General features: G+C 38.0%; 1 protein-coding gene across 6 annotated transcripts in view; it reads right to left on the bottom strand.

Moving 5' to 3' along the window:
- ZNF385B (zinc finger protein 385B) overlaps nucleotides 1-19896 on the bottom strand; it is a 154198-nt gene that overhangs the window by 111125 nt on the left and 23177 nt on the right. For 3 of the 6 annotated variants that reach the window (XM_066189826.1, XM_066189827.1, XM_066189825.1), the window contains exon 2: nucleotides 13059-13361. In XM_066189826.1, coding sequence (XP_066045923.1) covers nucleotides 13059-13359 — 301 coding nt within the window. In that variant the 5' untranslated portion in view covers nucleotides 13360-13361. Of the gene's footprint in view, nucleotides 1-5013; nucleotides 5252-9509; nucleotides 9561-13058; nucleotides 13362-19896 lie in introns of those variants that run through there. The other 3 variants (XM_066189831.1, XM_066189830.1, XM_066189828.1) reach the window with 3 other exon arrangements.

The following is a 19896-nucleotide window of genomic DNA, read 5'->3' as shown; positions in this document are numbered from 1 at the left end:
TCCCCAGTCAATACAGTCCTTGTGTTCCAAATCTGGCTTTTCTCAAAGTCTCAGCGGCCAAAGTGACTGAAAAGCTTAAATCTTATTTTCAGAAGTAATCTGGATACACAGGAGCTAAGTGCTGTTTATGCTTCCTTAAACAAAGCATGCTACAATGATTACTTAATAGATTGATTTTTACTATTCAGAACCTTACTAGAGATGCATAAGGCTCAAACGGTACCACTGACAAAATTGGCCAGAATACATGAACTGCAATTCCTAACAATAATCTTCAGTCCTTTCCAACTAGTCTGTTTTTTCTTGATGAAGTGATTTCTGTGTCTTTATCCAGATGTGCCACTCTAAAGCCTATGAATCTTCCTCACCTCTTTATTTTCTCCATGTTCCACTTAAGTTTGATTGCCTGATAAAAAAAGCACCTCAATTTCTGCTCATATTTAAATGCTCAGCCACAAAACGTTTCAGGATATCATTGTTGCAGACACTCAAGGCTGAGCCAGAGGAGATGCACTATGTGTGAAAATTTTGAATCCAGCTTGAGCAGAAAACCAGACAATTTTAAGAACTTCCTACATGGATTTCTTACCTCGCCTTCATCTCTCCACCCCTACTATGAAATATCCTGAAGAAAATGGAGACCCCTAGGTGGAAGCTACAAACACAGGCACTGTGTTTCAACTTCTGCCATCACAGAATGCTTGAAGCAAGCAAAAGGGAAACTCACACACCAGAGACCTGCTCTGTCTTTTCTAGCTCAGTAAAAACATAAACAGCATCAATGCGAACAGCTAGTAAAACTGAACAAAAAAAAATCCAAAACTGAACACACCACAGTAACCTCAGAAGTCCCTTGACATGGAAATATCCTTTCATTACCTGAGCACAGGTAATCTGAACACAGATCTCCTACACCCTCCAGGGTAACCCCTACTCTAACAAGTGGTATTATCAAATGCATCACAACACAAATTCTTGCCCACAGTCTGACAGTTTCACAAGCTGCTTAAAGGGAAAACTTTGTCCACTGAGCCTTCATAGTCCTATCCTTACCCTCAAGTAGCTCCTGTAACACACTATATCAATTTCAAAACCTCAATCCTCAAGGAAGCTGTATTCCTCTATTCGCAGAGTATTAAAAAGATTTCCTCATCTCCTCTCAAGATCTGCATTGCTCAGTCAGAGACACAAACACTTCAGTGCAGATCTTGAACCTACCCAAGGCTAAGGAATTTAGCCTTTCATCTGCCCTGACTGCTGGTATCAATACAAAAGAACTCTCCTTACACCTCTGGAGATCAAAACATGCCCAGCTTTCCTCACTTTCAACTAAAAAACAACTTTAAAAAAAATCCTTACGGGAACAAAAAAAACATATGTGAAAGAGGGAAGTAAGTTAGTTCATTTTCCCTTCAGAGTCATGTTATGAGCACTGCTCAAAATCCAACAGAACAGAAACCATATTAAAAAAAAAAAGACAATTTCTTGGCTGAACATTCTGGGTGAGACCTCCAGAACATCCCTGGCTCTTTAACCTTCAGAGAGAAAAAAACAAAAAACTTGAGCTTCAGTAGTAAAGCTTCAACAGGGCTGCTACAGTGAACTACAGTTCTCAATGCACTCAGCTCCTCTGGCAGGATTCATCAGTGACCTTCACTAAAAAAAAGCAAATTTCAAAATTTCCACAGAGAACTTAACTAGACTTGGATCCTAAAGTCAAGTGACTAACATGGAATTGCTCACAACATACCACTTCCCCTTTCTTTCCCTTTCAGCTTAGTGTCCTCTTCTTCAGAATCTCCTTGTAAAGTCATCTTGGCAGTAGAGGAGCTGCTACCCCCGGACACTCCCAAAGTGCAAAAGATCACCACACTTTAACACGGATGCCTTCCAAAGGAGAAGAAATTAAAATTACAGGGCCATGTGGTAACTGACAATCTGATACAGAAATGACTAGAGAATGGATAGAGACGCAATAGAGCTCCACACCAGGATGTGAAGTAGTTTTGTCCAGCACAGCAAACACACCAAATCTTGCCTCTCACTTGGACTACCAATGTGAAATTGCAGGAAGGGAAGCATGCAGCAATAAAGACACTTGGAAGAAGATGTAAGATCTTGAAGGTAAAAGGAACTTGCAAAAACCATCTTGAAGCAAAGAACTAACCAAACTGAAATTTGGCAAGCTTATATTCATAATGAAACAAAGAATTACCAAAAAATAAAAGCACAAAGAAAAGCACTCTAGCTCAAGCACTTAGAGAAATAAAACAAATTTTATATGCCATGGTAACAATGTATCACATTGTTTTCCAAATGTTCATAATATTTTCTGCTGGGTAGCCTTTAAACACACTGAAGAATAGCAAGCAAACTTATTCAAAGGTCCTAAAATGACAAATATAGTTAAGCTGCCAGTATGCATCTCTTGCACGACTACAGAAGCATCCAAACTTGGTTTTGAAAAGGGAGCCTTGTTGAAGTGGGATTGCTGTGCTTTCCAAGTGCCTGTGACAAAGGGCAGTCATCTCCATAGCTGCTTCTTCTTCTCCTCCACGATGACGGAAAAATAAAAAAATGGGTGAAGCAGCTTACATTTAATTCTTAACTAAACTTCTGGGAACTATGACCTCCAGCTTCGTCTTATCCCAGGAAGGCGTAACAGTAGGTGGAACAGGATCTTTCCTCAGCACTTAGCAGAAGAAACATTACCAGCTCTAGAGCCAACTACATCTTGCCCACAAAAGCAAAAAAGCAACGTCAAATTTTGCTCCTTGCAGACAGAACTGAGCAAAGAAGCAAATCTTGTATCATTAAAAAATGCTTATTTCGGGATCAAGTCAGAATTGTGAAATAGATTAAAAGCAATGCAATTTTAAATTGCCTATATGCATGACAGAACAACGTAGGCTAGGCAGAGTAACCCAAGTGAAGTACACAATATTAACCACATTAACCTTTCATCAAGCATAGCTCCTAGTGAGGGAAGTCACAAATCTGGCATAGTTAGAAAAACAAAAAAATCTGCCAAGAACAAGACACAGGTCAAAAATAAGTTGGTTCATCAATTTATGAATTACATGTATTAAAAAAATGTTTTACAAAGGTCTTAATAACAACTTATTTTGACTTTTATAGATTCCTCAAGAAAGGGAAAAGCTTGTATGTACTATAAAGTTGCTATCTAAAAATCACCCTGAATGGTTAGGGTGCTTCATATACATGAATTTTCAAGTGCATTCGAATCTTAATCATTAAATAAGCACATAGAGAAAATTAGCATTGAGAGACAGAAATTTTACATGTCATGGGGAAAAAGAAAGTAAACAAAAAAAACCCTTGTGAAGTACAAAACAGTGACAATTAATTTAATAATTTTATGTCATGAATGACAAATGTTTTCTGAAATACTACAACAAAATAATTCCACAATGCTATCAGCAATGTCACGAGTTAGGTAATTCAGGAGAACTTTCTTTTATTTGTATCTTCCTAGGATCCCCACCATAAACTGCCTTTTTTTTTTTTTTTTTTGGGGGGGGGGGGGGTGTTGTTTTGGATTTTGTTTGTTTGTCTTTATCTCCAAAGAACACCTTAGCAGAAGCTATCAGCTTTGACAGAAAACCAAAATTCTGGCACTGAACCATAAATTGACCATTACCATAAAAAGAACTGCTAAATGAGAAACTATGTGCTCAGTATAAAACTAATTTCATGCTTTCAAAAGCACACAGTGGCTTCTAGCAAGATAGTGGCCCTGGGACTTGCAAAGACAGATTGGCTAATACAAATGGTGTGTGCTCCTGATGCAGTCTGCTTAGCCAAGCTTTACATGTACTGGCAGTAAATGGAAATTCTCGAATCTTCTGTCAAACAAATACACACTTATCTATAACTTTAGAGCTGAAAGCTATAAAACAGCTGCCTCATAAATATATTTAGCAGGAAAAAGCATGAGCTGTCCTAGTTCCTCAGAAGAAAAAAAAAAAAACACAACAAAAAACCCACAGCAGTCTTTACATAGTAAGCACAGACATTTCTATAGCAAGCAAGAAAAAAGATTTAATAAATATTTTTCAACATTTTTCCTTATTTTATTAAAAAACTAATATCAGCATACACAAATATAATCATGGGAGGTCTCACCTCACCAACTCAATATTTGCATAACAGCAGTGCTTAATAAGTAACTAAGATGAACTAATTTTTTTTCATTCTGCTAGAGGTGAAATTCTCAATAAAACCCCCTTTTTCAAAACACACAAGTCCAAACTCTGTTTAGTTTATGATAATACTTTCACGCTTAAAGATGTACTACTAGAACTTCACAGGCTACCTTCGGCACACTATCTGTTCCCTTAAATAAAACTTGATGCACTAAGTCTCAAATATAACTGGTTAGGGAGAAGCAACAGTAATTTTATACCCTTCTCAAAGAAAGCTGTCAGTTCAAATGAATTACTGAAAGCTGTCCTGGGCATGATAGATCATAACTTTTAATATTAACAATGACAGACATATGCAATATGTCAAATCCAGTATACAATTTATTTCATTCTTTACTTTTCTTCGTCTATCTGGAGAATCCGACAGTTCCTGTGTTTCACACATCATTGTAACTATACTTTGAGATTCAACAAGCCAGAAAGCAACCTCTGGTAAGAGGTATTTGTTCACACTGCTAATAAGCTTCTTTCTGCAACAATAACACAGCATCACTGATATTCAAAAAACATTTAAAATGCATAGGAAGTCACCTACTGGAAAGATGCCCTCTGCAAACAGCAAGCAAGGAAAGGGAGCTTGCCACATATTTAGTTACTTTTAATACTGGAATAAGAAGAGAAGAAAAAGATGCATTATATGCCTTGCCATTTTTATTATCCTTTCCGTTGGAATAACTAAAATAGAAATGCACGGCATATAGAAATAATGCCAAACATGTAAGCATCCACTCTTTATGTTGTAGCACAAAGCAATTTAGTGAAGTTTAATAATAAAAACCAGACTCACCTCTATTGGGAAGCCCACTCCACATTATGGCAATACTATTTAAGCAGGTTAAACAGCAACCAAGTTACATAAACAAAACTTCCAGTATGTGACCAATATGATCTACGGTGCTACAGAGTGTTGGCTCCAGCCCCAGTCATCTGTGTGACAGTTCACTGCTACACCAGAGCAGCCTCAAACCTTCCCAGATGCCGGCTTATTGCACTGCTCATTGAAAAACCTTCACACGCTGGCAACATTTTAGGGAAGGACAAGCACACTCTGAGTCATTTGTAAAGAAAGCAAAGCAATTTCAGTTCTGAATCTTCATCCGTACCGAAACACAGAGCCCTGTCGGTGCAGAAGTCTGCCTGAATTTATGCTGAGAATCAGGCAACCCAAGCCTTCATTATCAATGCACGGAATCAGCTACTGAGATCAAATTCAAACAAACCATAAAAAAATAAAAGGATGTGGTTATGAAAGGCTCTACAGCTTCAGCTCCAAACCATACAGAACGAGGAATCATCTATCTAGACTGTGTAAATGTTAAAAATAGCTCTGTCTTTTCTACAACGAACACGAGACAGAGGAGAATCAGCAGCCTGTATTGTGATGAGGTTCATTATTGGGGGGGGGGGGGGGGGGGAATCCAGCAATAAAAATTAATGATTCCTTACAGCACTTCTAAATAAGATTAATTCAAAATTATGCAAATGAAATACATATTTTTTTAACCATGCAACAGACGAGGTCTATTACATATTAAAACCCAGGTTATCTGTTAAAAAGAATAATAAATATTTGAGTGAAAACATTTAGAATACTGACCCAACAAAGACCTCTACAGTCTAGCAGATTAAGTATTCACAAAAAAAAATAAAAATCACTAAAAACATGACATTATGACCAATGCCTTCATCCTTCTAAGACAACAGTAATTCTAAATTACTTACTATGAAAAATCTCCATGACTTACTAAATTCATGCTATTTCTACTCCCACATGGACTTCTTGCAATGTACATCTTTTTGTCTTTTCAGGTACTTCCGAGGTTTTCTTTCCCCAGAAAGGTAACAGAGCATGTATTGCTGTGCATACTCACACTCAGAGATACACAGCATATGACAGATGTAATCAGAACTAGGTTTTCAAGAAATGGAAACATGGGATTTTTTTATTATATTACCTGTACAGTTATCCAAATATACTGCTGGGTCACAAGATAATTATGAGAGAAATTTTGACAGGATCTGATCCCAGGTGAGAAAAATTGCTATGCAGAGAATATATCAGTTTTCCTTTTACAAAGTAAAAATAATAAACAAACCTGACGTCACTATTTTATTTTTTCCAGGAGTTTTAATGCAGAAATCATGATTAGAAATGCACGCGAATAAAAATGTCTGAATTTATACATCCGTTTTCATCTCAGCTGTCTACACCTCTAAACTGTGGACCACATCCTGCAGGGAGACAGTGAAGAAATTCTTGCAGAAACATCAACTAAGTGATTTGAGAAGCTCCCCAGGCCATGCCCAAAGTGATTAAATGACTAGGGATATGCTCCCAGCTGAAGCAGAAGTTGTGTCACCACCACTCTGCAGCCATTCTCAGCTTGAAACTATGGCTGGGGAGGTTTTTGGCCTAGACTCTAGAATATCTGATTTTCTGGTATCTTAAATGCTATTTTTTACCACAGCATAACTGTCCTTGAAAAGAGGTTAAACTGTCCAGGAAGGCATTTTGCTACAAGAATACATCTATGCAAAGTAGTGGCAGAGGGTGCTGAATGTACCACCCAATTTTGTTTTGAAATCCTTCCACATTCCACCCAAAGGACCACTCCCCTATAAACCATTTTTTCCCATAATCATTATGTACTCTGTTTGTTTGCCTAAGGTCATTCATATGTTCCCCACTTCAAAGAGAATGAAGTAGAGTCTAGAGATAAATAATTGGTCTGATAACCTTTACCAACTTCAAGAGTTATGATTTCAATTTGCCATTAGGGAATTTGGGAGTTTTTAAATGTTTTGCTCTGATGCAACTTACCAATTACTTTAAAACAACTGACCTCAACAAGATAATTTCCCTTTTTTTTTTTCCCTGAAGACTACCAGTGAGGAAACATATCATCTACTTAATATTTTTATTAGTTTTACAAGTACTTTCGCAGTGCAGCTACTCAAAGAACAGAATATTATAGATACAGTGTGTAGATATTGGCAAATAAGAAACCAACTTTATTGTCAGTTCTGGGCCTTATATTAACTCTCATCATCAACATTTTGTGAGGAGTATCAAGTGTTCAAAATTAATACAATAAATCTGCTTAATTTCAGAGTAGCTAATCATAATTCCGATGGGTCCCTTCCAATGCAGCATATTCTATGATTATTTCTGTGAAAGAAAAACAGCAATTGCTTATCATAAGTACATTTCACGTTATAAGAAAAATGTTACATACCAATACCTATCACTTAAGGAAATGGTGCAAGAGACTCAAGTAACGCAAAGAATGTGGTACCATCTACCAAATGCAACCTTGTTCAAGAGACAACTGAATAAGAAAAAAGTCAATGTACTCTGTAGCAAGAAGTGAAATACTAAGAGTTTCTCAAGAGCTCACTAAGCTAGAGTCTATACATGGGCATGTAACTCTTTTTGTTATTATTTCTATTGTATTGGACATAGTTTTACTTTTTAGCGCGAGCCGAATTCTTACAAAAAGAAAAATGGATTCTACCAAGAGTAGGACAGCAAAGCATGGAGCAAGCTCTCTCTCATGGGGGGACAGAGAGAGGAAGCCCTGAGGAGTTGCTCTGCTTTGTGCCCCCACAGAAGCAGCTTTCTTGAAACTGCTTTCTAAAAGATACGGTTGTAGCTGCAGACATGGAAGGCAGAACAAATACTGACCTTCTACTAGTCTAAAAAAGGTTTTGACCCAACACTGAAAAAGAGTAAGCTCACAGTGCTCTCTACAGACTTACGCACTAATTCTATAGCTATGCATGCACACATTTAAGAGGACTCAGGTCACAAACTTTTTTAAGATACTTTTGGTTGCTGCTTTGCATTCCTCTGAGTACTTGCTAGAATAATTCATAAAGACCTTCTGCAATAAAAATCGGATTATCCTTGTCTCTTTTTAGATTAATGAAAGACAAACACTGAGAAGGAATTGAAAACCTAGATCAAGAGGCTTAAAGTAAGCAAAAGTTCTGTTCCATTACGTTGGCACAAAGCGGTCTTAGATGGCAACTAAGCTACCTGTCAGAAAGCCAGTCTTGGCCCGTATAAAGATTAAAACCAACATATAAAGACCAGCATTTAGGATTAGATTCTTCCAACAAAAACCTAGGAAAAACTCCAGTGAAATGACAGCAGTGCACTGCAGACTCATTCTGTTGTAAGCAACCATAATTTAATCCTGCAGTGATCTGGGGTCATCTGGCAAGCTAATTTCTTTCACAGTTTCATTCAAAAAAACCAAGCCTTACTCTCATGCATGAGGCCAAAATTGGGAATGCAGATTTCAGGCTATCTGGAATATTTTCAGTATAATTCCTCAATATCTATCGATAGTTTGTTTAATCTTTTGGCTGAACATACTATTCACACATTCTATCTCTCAGCTTTTTTGAAAACTAATATGCAAGTTAGCTATATAGTCCATGGATCCTATCAAGAATAATCTGAGTTCTTTAATTGTAGACCTCCCTGCCTCCATTAACTTGATAGGTTGCCTAGACTTACAAATTTATATGGCACTGCACAAAGGGACAAAAAAGCTCTCATCTCTGTTGCCAAAAGTGGAAGAAACCCTCCCTTATCCACAGTCCCTTGTTCTTCTCCCATACCCAAAACTGCTGTTTTACCTTCTCCCATCTACCACCACTACTAGGCCCTTTTTGTGACCTGACTTAAGTCACAAACACAAGTCTAGTAATTATGTATTTATTTTGCTATATTAAAAAATCCCTGGTGTCATTGCTTTGAACCAGATCACAAAACTGAATGCTTACAACACCTCAGTAAATCAAGCTGTGACTATTTCCTTAGTACTGCAGTGTTAACACAATAACTTGTGGAACAGTTCCTTACGAAGAGTCACGGTATAGGGTCCTACAGCATTTCAAAAACTGTCCTACAAGGTCAGAGATTTCAATAACAAAACGGCAGAGATGGTACCAGAATACACTACATCCTGACACCCCAATCACACCTCCTGCCAAACCTACAGGAAGATCACATGGGCATTAATGAGTGCCACCTGGGCTCTAAAGCACATGTATGAGCTCTGTAAAACAGCCTAGGACCCAGGGAAAAGGGATTCTCCTTCTCCCACTTTTAAATTTGGACACTTTCTGTAACAAAAATGAAACTTTCCTACACGTTTCCAGAGATCTGTAAAATATGGACTTCGACAGGCATTTCTAGTACACTTCCTTAAAACTACACCAACTGCTCCCATGTTTATCATGGGTGCAAGGAGAGAGAACCAGGAGACTCACCAGGAGATACCGCCCCATGGAGGAAGCAATGAGAATTCGTGGAGCAAAACCGTTGTCACCTGCGGAGAAGCCGTGGGAGGAACACGAGACAGCCATGCAGGGAGTGCCCCGGCCGGTATTAGCGATCATCCCGCAGCTCTCCCTGCCAGCCCCAGGATGCTGGAGGCGCGGTCCGGCACGGCCCGGGCTGCAGCGCCATCGCGTGGGCGCCGCGCATCCCGGCTCTCGCCGCCCGGCCTCCGGAGCATCGCCCCCGCCCGCCCTCGGCTCCCCAGCAATTAACTCATTAGCTCGCTGGCAGCACAGGGGAAGCGAGCAGGCTTTAATTAGCGCTTAGCGAAGCTCGTGTCGTGCGCTCAGGACCGGCGGCGGCCCCTGCGAGCAGCGTGCGCTCCGGCCGTGTTCTCAGCGGGGACAGGTGGAGTTCAGGTACCCAGAAGAGCCGGGATCTGCTCCGCGCTGCTGCAGCAAGGCCTGCTCACTGAAAAGCTTTAAACGGGCTCTTCCAAAATACATCTCCCCAAGGCTGCAGGAAACCACCCTTGCTTTTCCTTTTTCCTCACAGGAAATACATTAAATCATTTCCAGCTTCAGCTGCGAAGGCGAACTTCCTTGCTTTCCTGAGAGTGCATTTATGTCCTTCTGCCAGCTGCCTGTCCGTCCATCATTCCATCACGTATTCCTGGCGCAGGGGTCGGGATGGCCCTGGGAGTGGCAGCACTGAAACTGCAGCCTGAGCTGCGGCAAGAGACATGGGGGGGCACGGCTGGTAATAAACAAGCATTAACATAAGCAATGGTGAAGGCTCTAACACCATATGCAACGTATTTTCAGAGCAGAATGCTCTTTTTTCCCATTTTCAACACCAATGTAGAGAAAAGGAGTTCAATGAGCAGATCAAATCACCAAACTCACCTAATGTAACCCATTAATTTCCCAACTGTGGCAATATAAAGAAAAGCAGGTCCTAAATCTTTATAATAAATCTTACTTGCTAGGAAGTAATTTAAATTGCAGGTAGAGGTACAATAGCAAAAGAGCTTGTATATATATCAATAACTGGTGATGCTAGATAAACTAGAAATAGAGCAAATTTTTTAGAAAAATATATTGTTAAATATATTTTAACTCCTATGACAATTGCACCCTTCCTCTAAATACAAAGAAGTAACTTTAAGTAATCTCTAAAATGATATTTAGACTTTAAATATATAAAAAACCATTCATCTACAGAATTTCTTGCCAGGACCTGGAATCCCAGGTATCAAATCTTAATAAACACTCCAATTGTAGTACAACAACGACCATTACCAGCAAGTTCAGAGCAACAAATAGAGCTTATAGTTGTAAAACATGGTGGTCTTCTATGTAAAACATAGAAAATTAAATTAAAAATTAATTTAAAAATTTATTGTCAAAAATTAAAAGGACATTTTCTAACAACTGAGGGCCACCTGTCACAGAGAGGACCACAAAACTGAATTAATATGAAAATATGTCTCATATCCATTTATAAGAAAGTCCACAAAGTGTCAGGGAGAACTGGAGTCAGTGATCCATCAATTCTGTCACACAGAACCAAGACAGTTCTGGCAGGTCTGTAATCCTGGTTTCTGAAGTGTCAAGGAAAATTCACAGTCATGTATATTTTACAGTCACCTCATTTTCCAGTGAGAATATTACTGATTTCACATTTATCTTTTGAACACAGAGCTAAACTCCAACCTGACACTGGCAGGAACTTTTGCAGGAAGTTTCCTGAGGTGTGCTGAACCGTTCACTAGGTGCTTTGTTAGAAGAGTGCAGCTATAACAGTGAAGTACGAGAGGGCTATTTGCTTCCTTTGCACGTGGAATAAAATCTATTCACTGGTGAGGTGAGATTAATATAATTGCACTCTTACCATCTGCACAATTAGTTCTGTTTACAGTGTTAGCTGAAGAAATGGGAAAGGAAGACTTCCATTACGAGAGGTAATAACACTCCAGAGGACATGGATTAAAACTGAGCCTGGATAATGTCAATTTATAAGAAAATTAATTTCTAGTTATTTTTGGAAAACGTTCTTTGAGAACTACATCTCAGTAAATCTTGTTCTCCCGCTGGTTCATAAACAGTAAATTAAATTGTTTATGTAATCGCAGTAATAATAAATTGTCTATTGTAAGGCATTTCTTTCTTCTAAATGCTATGAACACAATGAAAAAACCCTCAGCTATGAAAAAACAATGCTTATTTCAACATGCACTGGACAGACCTAGAACATAACTAGTACACAACTAGGATATAGCCTAATATAGAGATCAGTGAACAAAGTACAAAGAACATGAATTTTAACTCCCAAGCTATGCAGTAACCCCAACGCATGTGCTCCAGCAAACATAATTGTATTCTGAGCATCAGAGCATTCTTTGAGTAATGGTGGCAGAGCATCAGCTGTCATCCCCAGGAATGACAGCAAAGGCATCAGATGAAGAGGCTCAGATAACAAAAAGCAACAAAAATAGAAAACGTTTTTATAAGTTTGCATTGGAGATCCACACACAGAGGAATCTTAAATCAATCATAATGTCTCACAGATATTCAGTTATTTTAAGAATCCACAAAATTAAGTAATCTAGATGTTATTCAATAGGCCTTACAGAAGTGATACCCTCATATTTCTTAGTTCTAAATCAAACAAAAGAGTACCACAGACTTCAAAACGAGTAAAATTCAGTTAACAAGAAACAAAATAAGAAAAAGCTAAACCCTTCAGTGCAGCTTGACTGTTTCTATACAAAATGAAATAAAAGAAATCAAAACCAGTGTCTTAATGTAGCAAATAAAAACAAAAATTACAATTAAGAAAACTTCTTGTATGAGGATTTGAGATCTGTTAGATTTTTCTGAAGTAGCTATGAACTGAGTCTAACACTGAAATAAAAAGAAACAAACTCCCCCTAAAAAACCAGAAAAGCATATTATGTGCTTTGTCTCTTTACATTATGCCTGCTAAATGCATTTTGCCCAAACATTTTAGACTTTTGTTCTGCCTAGTAAGTAAAAAGTCTTATTTTGAAATACTTCTTACTTAGAGGTCTTTTCCAACCTAAACTGATTCTGTGAATGAGAGTAGTTAAAACCCAGAGGGCTGAAAACAGAAAGAATGAAAGCGCCCGGCCTGTAAATTCCAGCTCTCCTCTTCCATTGTTCCTCTACTAGATTCCATTTAAAAGTTTCTCCTGCACACGTAGCATTCCTCTACCACTTTCTTTTGGGAACAAAAGCAGATGACAAAATGTGTAAGTACTTGGATCCACAAGAGTTACTTTTAAATAGACCATATTTCAAGGTCCAACACATAATGGAATAATGGAATATTGCCACAATATCACTTGGCTTCACAGCAAAAGAAATACACCAGTAATTCTGAACATGGCAAATTATTATTAACTACTAGTATTAATCTATATTAAGTTTAATGGTTATGTTGGGTGGAGAAGTTAGAGCTTAAAAGTTTCCTCAGAATTCTTGACCAAAATCCAACATCCCAAACTAAGTATGTACCTGTGCTTGTACTTGCAAACAAAGTGCCAGGAGCTGTACTTGTAGGGAGTTTTCCATTGTTTAGCTGCTTCACTCTTTTCAAGTGAGATTTCCCGTTGTAATGAACTTGAGCTTGGGCTGCAGAGTTCAGCTGTATATTGCACACTTCACAGAAGGAAAACAGTATCTTCTTTTTTTCTTTGCTTAATTGATAATCCTGTCTGTCATTCCTCAGTCCTTTTTCCTCAAAGACCCGTAGAACAGCTGGTTGATTCATAATCCCATCTTCAATGATGTGGTCAGGACTTAATGGACGCTTCATACCTACAAAGAAAAGAGACAAAATTGTTACTAGGTAGCAACGAATCCTTACTATTAAAAATGCATTTTCTTTTTCAAAATGCCATAATGCATGACCCAACAACCAGTTCTAACAAATAAGGTTCCAAACTGCAAAGGCATTACTTAATATAGAAATAAATGCATTTGTGACACACCACAGAGCTCAGAAATAACAAGCTGGCAACATAGCACAGTCTTGCACAGCAACTTGCAACAACTCATTTTTTTGTTCTGCAAGCTCTCTATTTTAAAGCAGATTTATTATTGCATCTGTAGCAGAGGTTAAGATTATTTTCAAATACATTTCCTCTGCCTTACTAAACACTGGTTCCAGAGCTTTTTAGTTTCCAATGACCACGGCAGTGCCCACTGCTTCAAATACAGTTATTCAACAAAAAGGATGCCAACAAGAAGTGTTACAGAAACACTGTTCGAATGAGACTGATGAAGTCTTTTCACTTTTACATGTATCCAAATCTCCAGCTTCATACAAAGATTGTATATTATCTATATTAGTCCATCAATTCCTTCACAACTCAAACTATTGTACAGAGGAAAGTCAGCTCAATGTTAGTCTTGTGCAAACTACACAAAATCGTGGTAAATGACAGTCCCTAACCAACAAGCTAAGAGGCTAAAATATCAATTTGACCTAGAGAATAAAAACCTTCTCATCAAGCTGCACAAAGAACAGTGTTATATATATAGAGGGAAAGTCTGTATTTCATTTAAGGTATGGTGCTAAACCAGCTGAGAAGAAATGGGGTGGTCTAGGGTAACTAATATAGAAAATAATTCTGTTTTCTTATCTACACAACTTGATGTTTACTCTTTTCCCCACCACCCAAATACACTGGATGGCCAAAGGCTGGCTCAGAGAGCTGTGCACAAAAGCAGCTCCTTCCAGGCAAGAGTGCACTTGTGTTCAGGTTTCAAAAGCAAAAGACTTCAAACACAAGGTCATTTTACAGCCTGGGAACCAGAGCAGCACAGAACTTTGTGCACACCTACCACTCTGTTAGGCAGGAGCACTGAGAGACACAAACATTGAAACCAAAAGTGGCAGCAATCCTCCCCAGAAGAGTACAGCATTCACAAGTAACACTAGAGCATCCCTCTCATAATCTAGTTAAGTTCATTACCAAGAGAAAGTCTGTTCTGTTCTGTTCTCTGGCACAGGGGTGTACACAGAAAATGCACCAGAAATAGTTTGTCATTTATATGGTAGGATAGATTATTTCATCACGTTCCTAACTCTAACCCATGCTTAACATTTTAGTATTTGTTCAGATCCTTTCTCAAGTACAATTCAGTGATCAAGCACTCTAAATAGACTTCAAGCCTTTATTTCTTATAGGTGACATTTCTGCCACCATAAACAATATTAGCAATATACAAAGATATAAATCAAATTTTAAAAACCGAATTATTAAAAATAAACATTGCATACAGGCACCTAATTAATTTTAAAACAAAATAGTGGTGATCCTGAAAACCTAGGCTAGAGACTGCCACACTAAATCATTTAAGTGTAAGTATCATATTTCAAGGCCAGCAACCAAGATCCTTGACTCAGCTGAGCTAAGATAACATTTTCGTCTGAAAATTTAATCTGCGTAGAGCTTCAGTGTTCGTTATTTTTCAATGTATTTTAAACTATATGTAACCTCTCCTAGTCCTTTTGTTTTCTGTAATTTTTTTTATTTCAACATCATCATTGTAGCTTTTGTTCTCTGAAGTAAAAGGTTCTGAAACAAAAATTCTTTTACAAGTTGTGCATACAAACCATTATAGAATAATAAAATACGTTACAGTTTAAAAATCCTGGCCTGTCAGAAATCTCGTACATTTGGATGCAGAAAATAATCCAAAATATGATTCAGCAATTATTTCAATCATCTGTAAGAACTTAATGAAGCTCAGTTGGTTTGAATACCTTTAACATTGGCAGAGGCAAACATCTGCATCAGGAAGCTGCATGGACCAGAAGGAAGACCGATGGAGCTGCCTGCAAGAGCACCAAAGCCTTCCCAAGGAGGGTGATTTTGGAAAGCACCAGGCTGGTACTGCATTAGAATATTAGCACTGCAGCACAAGATACAGACACTCCTGGACTGCATGTTTCTGCTTACTTTCCTCCAAAGGAACAAAACCTTGGTGAAAGGTTATGGGCCAAAGCAGGGTACATGGGGAAAATCAGAACATTTGCCTCAAAAGCACAGTCCTGACATCATCAAAAGTGTTTGTAAATATGGATGCACCCAAAAAGAACAATTGAGCACAGCAAGGAGTCACGCACTGCGCCTGCACCCTTAAGGCATCCCAGCTGCCAGACTAGAAAGAAAATTAACCTTCAAACAAATAAAGAGAAATCATTGCCAAGGTACACTTTTGTTTTAACAAAGAAAAAGTCCCTATGAATTCAGTTTCACTACAAAGTTGTGTACACAGGACAAATGAGTCCTTGAAGCAATCTCTTGCTACTAATTTAAGAATTAAAAAACCCAGGCTGAAATTTTAAAACAACCTTTGTTACCTTAAGCTCTGCATCTAAATTAAAAGGTGGCCTTATTATAAGCAGCAATGACCTCCCAGCAACTGATGGGAGCAGCAGATGCAAATCACTTCTGAGACAATGCCTACATTGAGCACAGGAGGGCTTGCAGCAGCATACTCTGACCAGTCCAGCCCTGGAGAGAACCTGTACATGCAGCCAAAGACAAGACCATGCCAAGCCTCAGAAATCTGCCTGTTCCTTACAGAATTCCCAGCCCTCATCCTCCTGGGATTTGGAGATCTGAATATTTGGTAAAGCAAATCACTTGCGTTTGAAAGGTTTTGTTTAGTCTCTTCTAGAGTTTTTAAAAAGAAAATGTTGGTGGTAAACATACCCTGAGATTTTCGATATGGCCATTTTTCACATGGTAATACAGATATTCCCATTAATGAGCACATCTTGTGGTGTATGTATTTGTTCAAAAACTAAAAAGGTTATTACATGCAAGGAAAATTCCCATTGTTTTCAAAATTTCATCTCCTTCCATCTTTAAAGTTCAGGTTGGATAAACACACCTTTGAAATGTCTCACTTGGTTCTAGAACATACAGCACAAGTACAATTCTGCATTAAGTCAGTGTTAAGAATCTCACCATGAATGAGGTTTATCTTGTACGAGCTAACCCTTGTTTAGAAGGCTATCTGAATGCTTTAAACTTTTATGAAAGAAACATGTATACACACAATAAATTGTAATAGAAAAGAAAAAAAAAAAAACCAAAAAAACCCCTCCAAACCAACAGCTTTCTTCTTATTCTCTCTTTATAGTCACTCAAATTCATGCAAGAACACATCTGTCAAGTATTTTTTTCGTTCAGAAAGAGCTTATTTCTGCAGATAGATGTGAAGAGTTCAGGGTGGTACTTGTTCTCACCCACCAGGAGTCAGATATGAAGAGTTCAGGCTGGTTCTTGTTCTCACCCACCAGGAGTTGGATATGAAACAGGGCCATTTCATTCCTCAGGTTTACACATGGCTCAATAACATTATCATGTAACAAAAGCAGCTACTTGAGACTATAGTCAGTCAGCTGAGAATAAAGAGAAGTTACATAATCATACATTCTGTGAAACCAAAAATAATTTAGAGTAATTGTTATAGGTAGGATTGTGAAGTATTTGGAAGTTGTTGTAAGAGTAAGAACAAGAATATGAGTTCAGTAAAAGGCAGAAAGGTTGAGAATTACCATCTGGAGAAAATACATTCAATCAGTCCTGCAAGCTCCCAGTTGTGTATAACCTTAACACAGCACAGCGTAAGACAAGTCAGCAGCAGCTGATACATAACAATATCCACAAATTAAAATGATCCATACAAAAAGGACATGATTCTGTGAATCGCACTTAACACACACATTGCAAAGGTTGTCACTGTATTTACTCAGTGAGGATTAGACTCAATTAAAAATTGAAAGGTGAGAATGGGAAAACAAGAAAAACAAAGCAGGAAACACAGAAGAACATCCAAATATCCAGCCGAAATGATCCAGAAAAAAATTAAGTCTGTAAAGGGACTGCATGCCCCATCAGTCTTTCTCTTGCAAAAACAAGTTCTGAATCAAACCAGATATATTCATTTTTATTCTGATCAAAATCATAAGAGGAAGCAATGTAAAGGATATGACCTTTTCAGGTGTTTGACATAAACTGTTACCAGACTAAACAGGGTTGTCCCTCCATCACATTTCCTCCCCAGTACACAGAACTGATCTATCTCAATAGATTCTGCAAACAATACTGGAGCAAGAATAAGTTAGTGATTTATGACACCACATTAAAATTCTGAAGTGTCATGAGATACTCTGTTAGGATTTCTGAAAACACATCTTCTCAGCCTCTTGCAGCTGGCAAAGAAATCTAAGTGTGGATATCCTTTGTACTTGAAGCTCAAGGCAATTAGCCTTTCAATTTGGCTGGCTAATTTACTTTTAAACAGAGTTGTGCTTTCAGAGAAGCTACAAAGAAGTATTATATATAGTACAGTGCTGTAGGTGAGAATGTGCAAATCTTTACTCAAAGGAAATAAGCTTTGGTTATCCTAATGAATTAGTGATGGTTACATGATGCATTCTTTTCCTGAGTGCTGGTCTAAACTTTTGCAATGCCCATTCCTAATTAGTTCGTACTTCAAAGAACTACTGTGCTGGAAATGTAATTAGACTGCCTTTCCTCTGTGGATCTGTGCCAGGTATGCAAAAAAGAAAACGTATTTTAACAACTTGTATATGGGCAAAGAGAATTTTCTCCTTTAGCCTTTGGAAATAATTGAATGAGTTGCTGAAGACATGGGAACAAATACCAAAATTAACTGGGTTTCTATATTGTTACATTTCCAAAAAGTTCATTCAGACAGCTGGGAGAAGGGGTCGGGAGAGAGACCCAGGACCTAGCCTTGTGCTGTAGTCCTTTTAAGCATCTCCAATGGAGAAAAACCATGTATGCAATGAGCTAGTGAAGTCTGCATGCACACCTTAGGAACTGTGGTCTCGCACTGAGCAACTATGATTCCCTATTTTCTCATTTCTGCCATAAAACATTTACACACATCTCCCAAAAGAAAAAAAAAAAAAACCCAAAAAATACACAAACCAACTTTGAATATCTCCAGAGCATTATTTAAAAGAAATTCACTAGAGCTGGTTTTTACAAGTCTTATGACCTTTCTTGTATTTTTAGAGAGTATTTCCCAAACACAGATAACTATCAAGAGGCATATGGTTTGCACCATCTGGGCAACAAGTTCTTTTGGGATACTGTGGTGAACAGCATATGCATAGTGCCTTGTGTGCAGTATCCTACAGAGTTAAAAAAAGCACTGGAGACTATTTTGAAGCCAACCTTGAAAAATCCCCCATATGTTTAAGGGACCTGTTTTGTTTCAGAAGATATGTTCCTCTTCCTTTCAGTACAAACCCAAACAGAGAACTGCCATGTTTAATCTTCATCTTGTTGTGAAATTCCTCAAGGAGATAGCGTATTCTGCAACATCTCCACCTGTCAAACTATTTATTACCCATCCATCCATATCTGATCAACTCTTGGTTATGTCTTTCATCTCTGCTTATGAAATCAATGGAATGTTTTTATTCAAAGTTACAGTAAAAATTGGATGGTTCAGAAAAGTAAACACATTTTTATTCATTAAGACAGATTAATAATAATCAATTAGTCACACTACACAGACCAAACCGGGCTAAGTAATTTTTTAGCTTTAATTTTGACAGTAGTTCATCAATACAAAGAGGAACAGAAACTCAGCTTGCTATCACTGTGCACGAAAAGTTTTGAATGGTGTAGTATGACAAATGGCTGACAGCCTCTTCACTGACACATTTGAGAACATTTAACATTTGAAGGAGATTCTCTTCAAACTATAAAAACAGATGGTTTCACAACACAAACATTAGCTGTTCAGCACAAGGTAATTCAGAAAACTGGAAACATTCAAGTAGCTAGTATTTTGCTTTGCTTTACTAGCCTTGAAATTTTTCATATTAAGGAAAACTAAAATTAGACCTACTGTACTAAACAGTGAGCTCTGCTAAATTTGAGTAAATAAAATGACTCTCAACTTGGGTTATGTTATCACTGACTGCTGTTGCATGTGCCAATATCTGCAGTTAGCTCTAATTATGAGGTTGATCCTTTCCTCTGTAGCACCCATACTTACAGATTTCTGGCACTCTTAGCATTAAGAAGAATACAAGAATCTATTTACACATCAGTTTATTTTCTGAAGATATACAGCCTCACCTGACAAATCAGGCTGCTGCCAAGCAGGCTAACCAAGGGAGGAGTCCAGACAGCCATCCTGGATTATGCTTCAAGACGAACAGATAGTTTTACAGAATTATCATAATACTATTTTGCTTGATGAACCATTTGACAAGTTGGTGCCTTCTAATCACCAGTCTGTCATTAAGCCACTGCTTACCTTCAGTTAACTTGCATTCTAAGCAATC

The sequence above is a fragment of the Chamaea fasciata genome, unplaced genomic scaffold (genome assembly GCF_029207755.1).
Source record: "Chamaea fasciata isolate MVZ Bird 193981 ecotype frontalis unplaced genomic scaffold, bChaFas1.0.hap1 SCAF_8, whole genome shotgun sequence".
NCBI lineage: Eukaryota > Metazoa > Chordata > Aves > Passeriformes > Sylviidae > Chamaea > Chamaea fasciata.
This window is presented reverse-complemented; position numbering and strand designations above follow the sequence as displayed.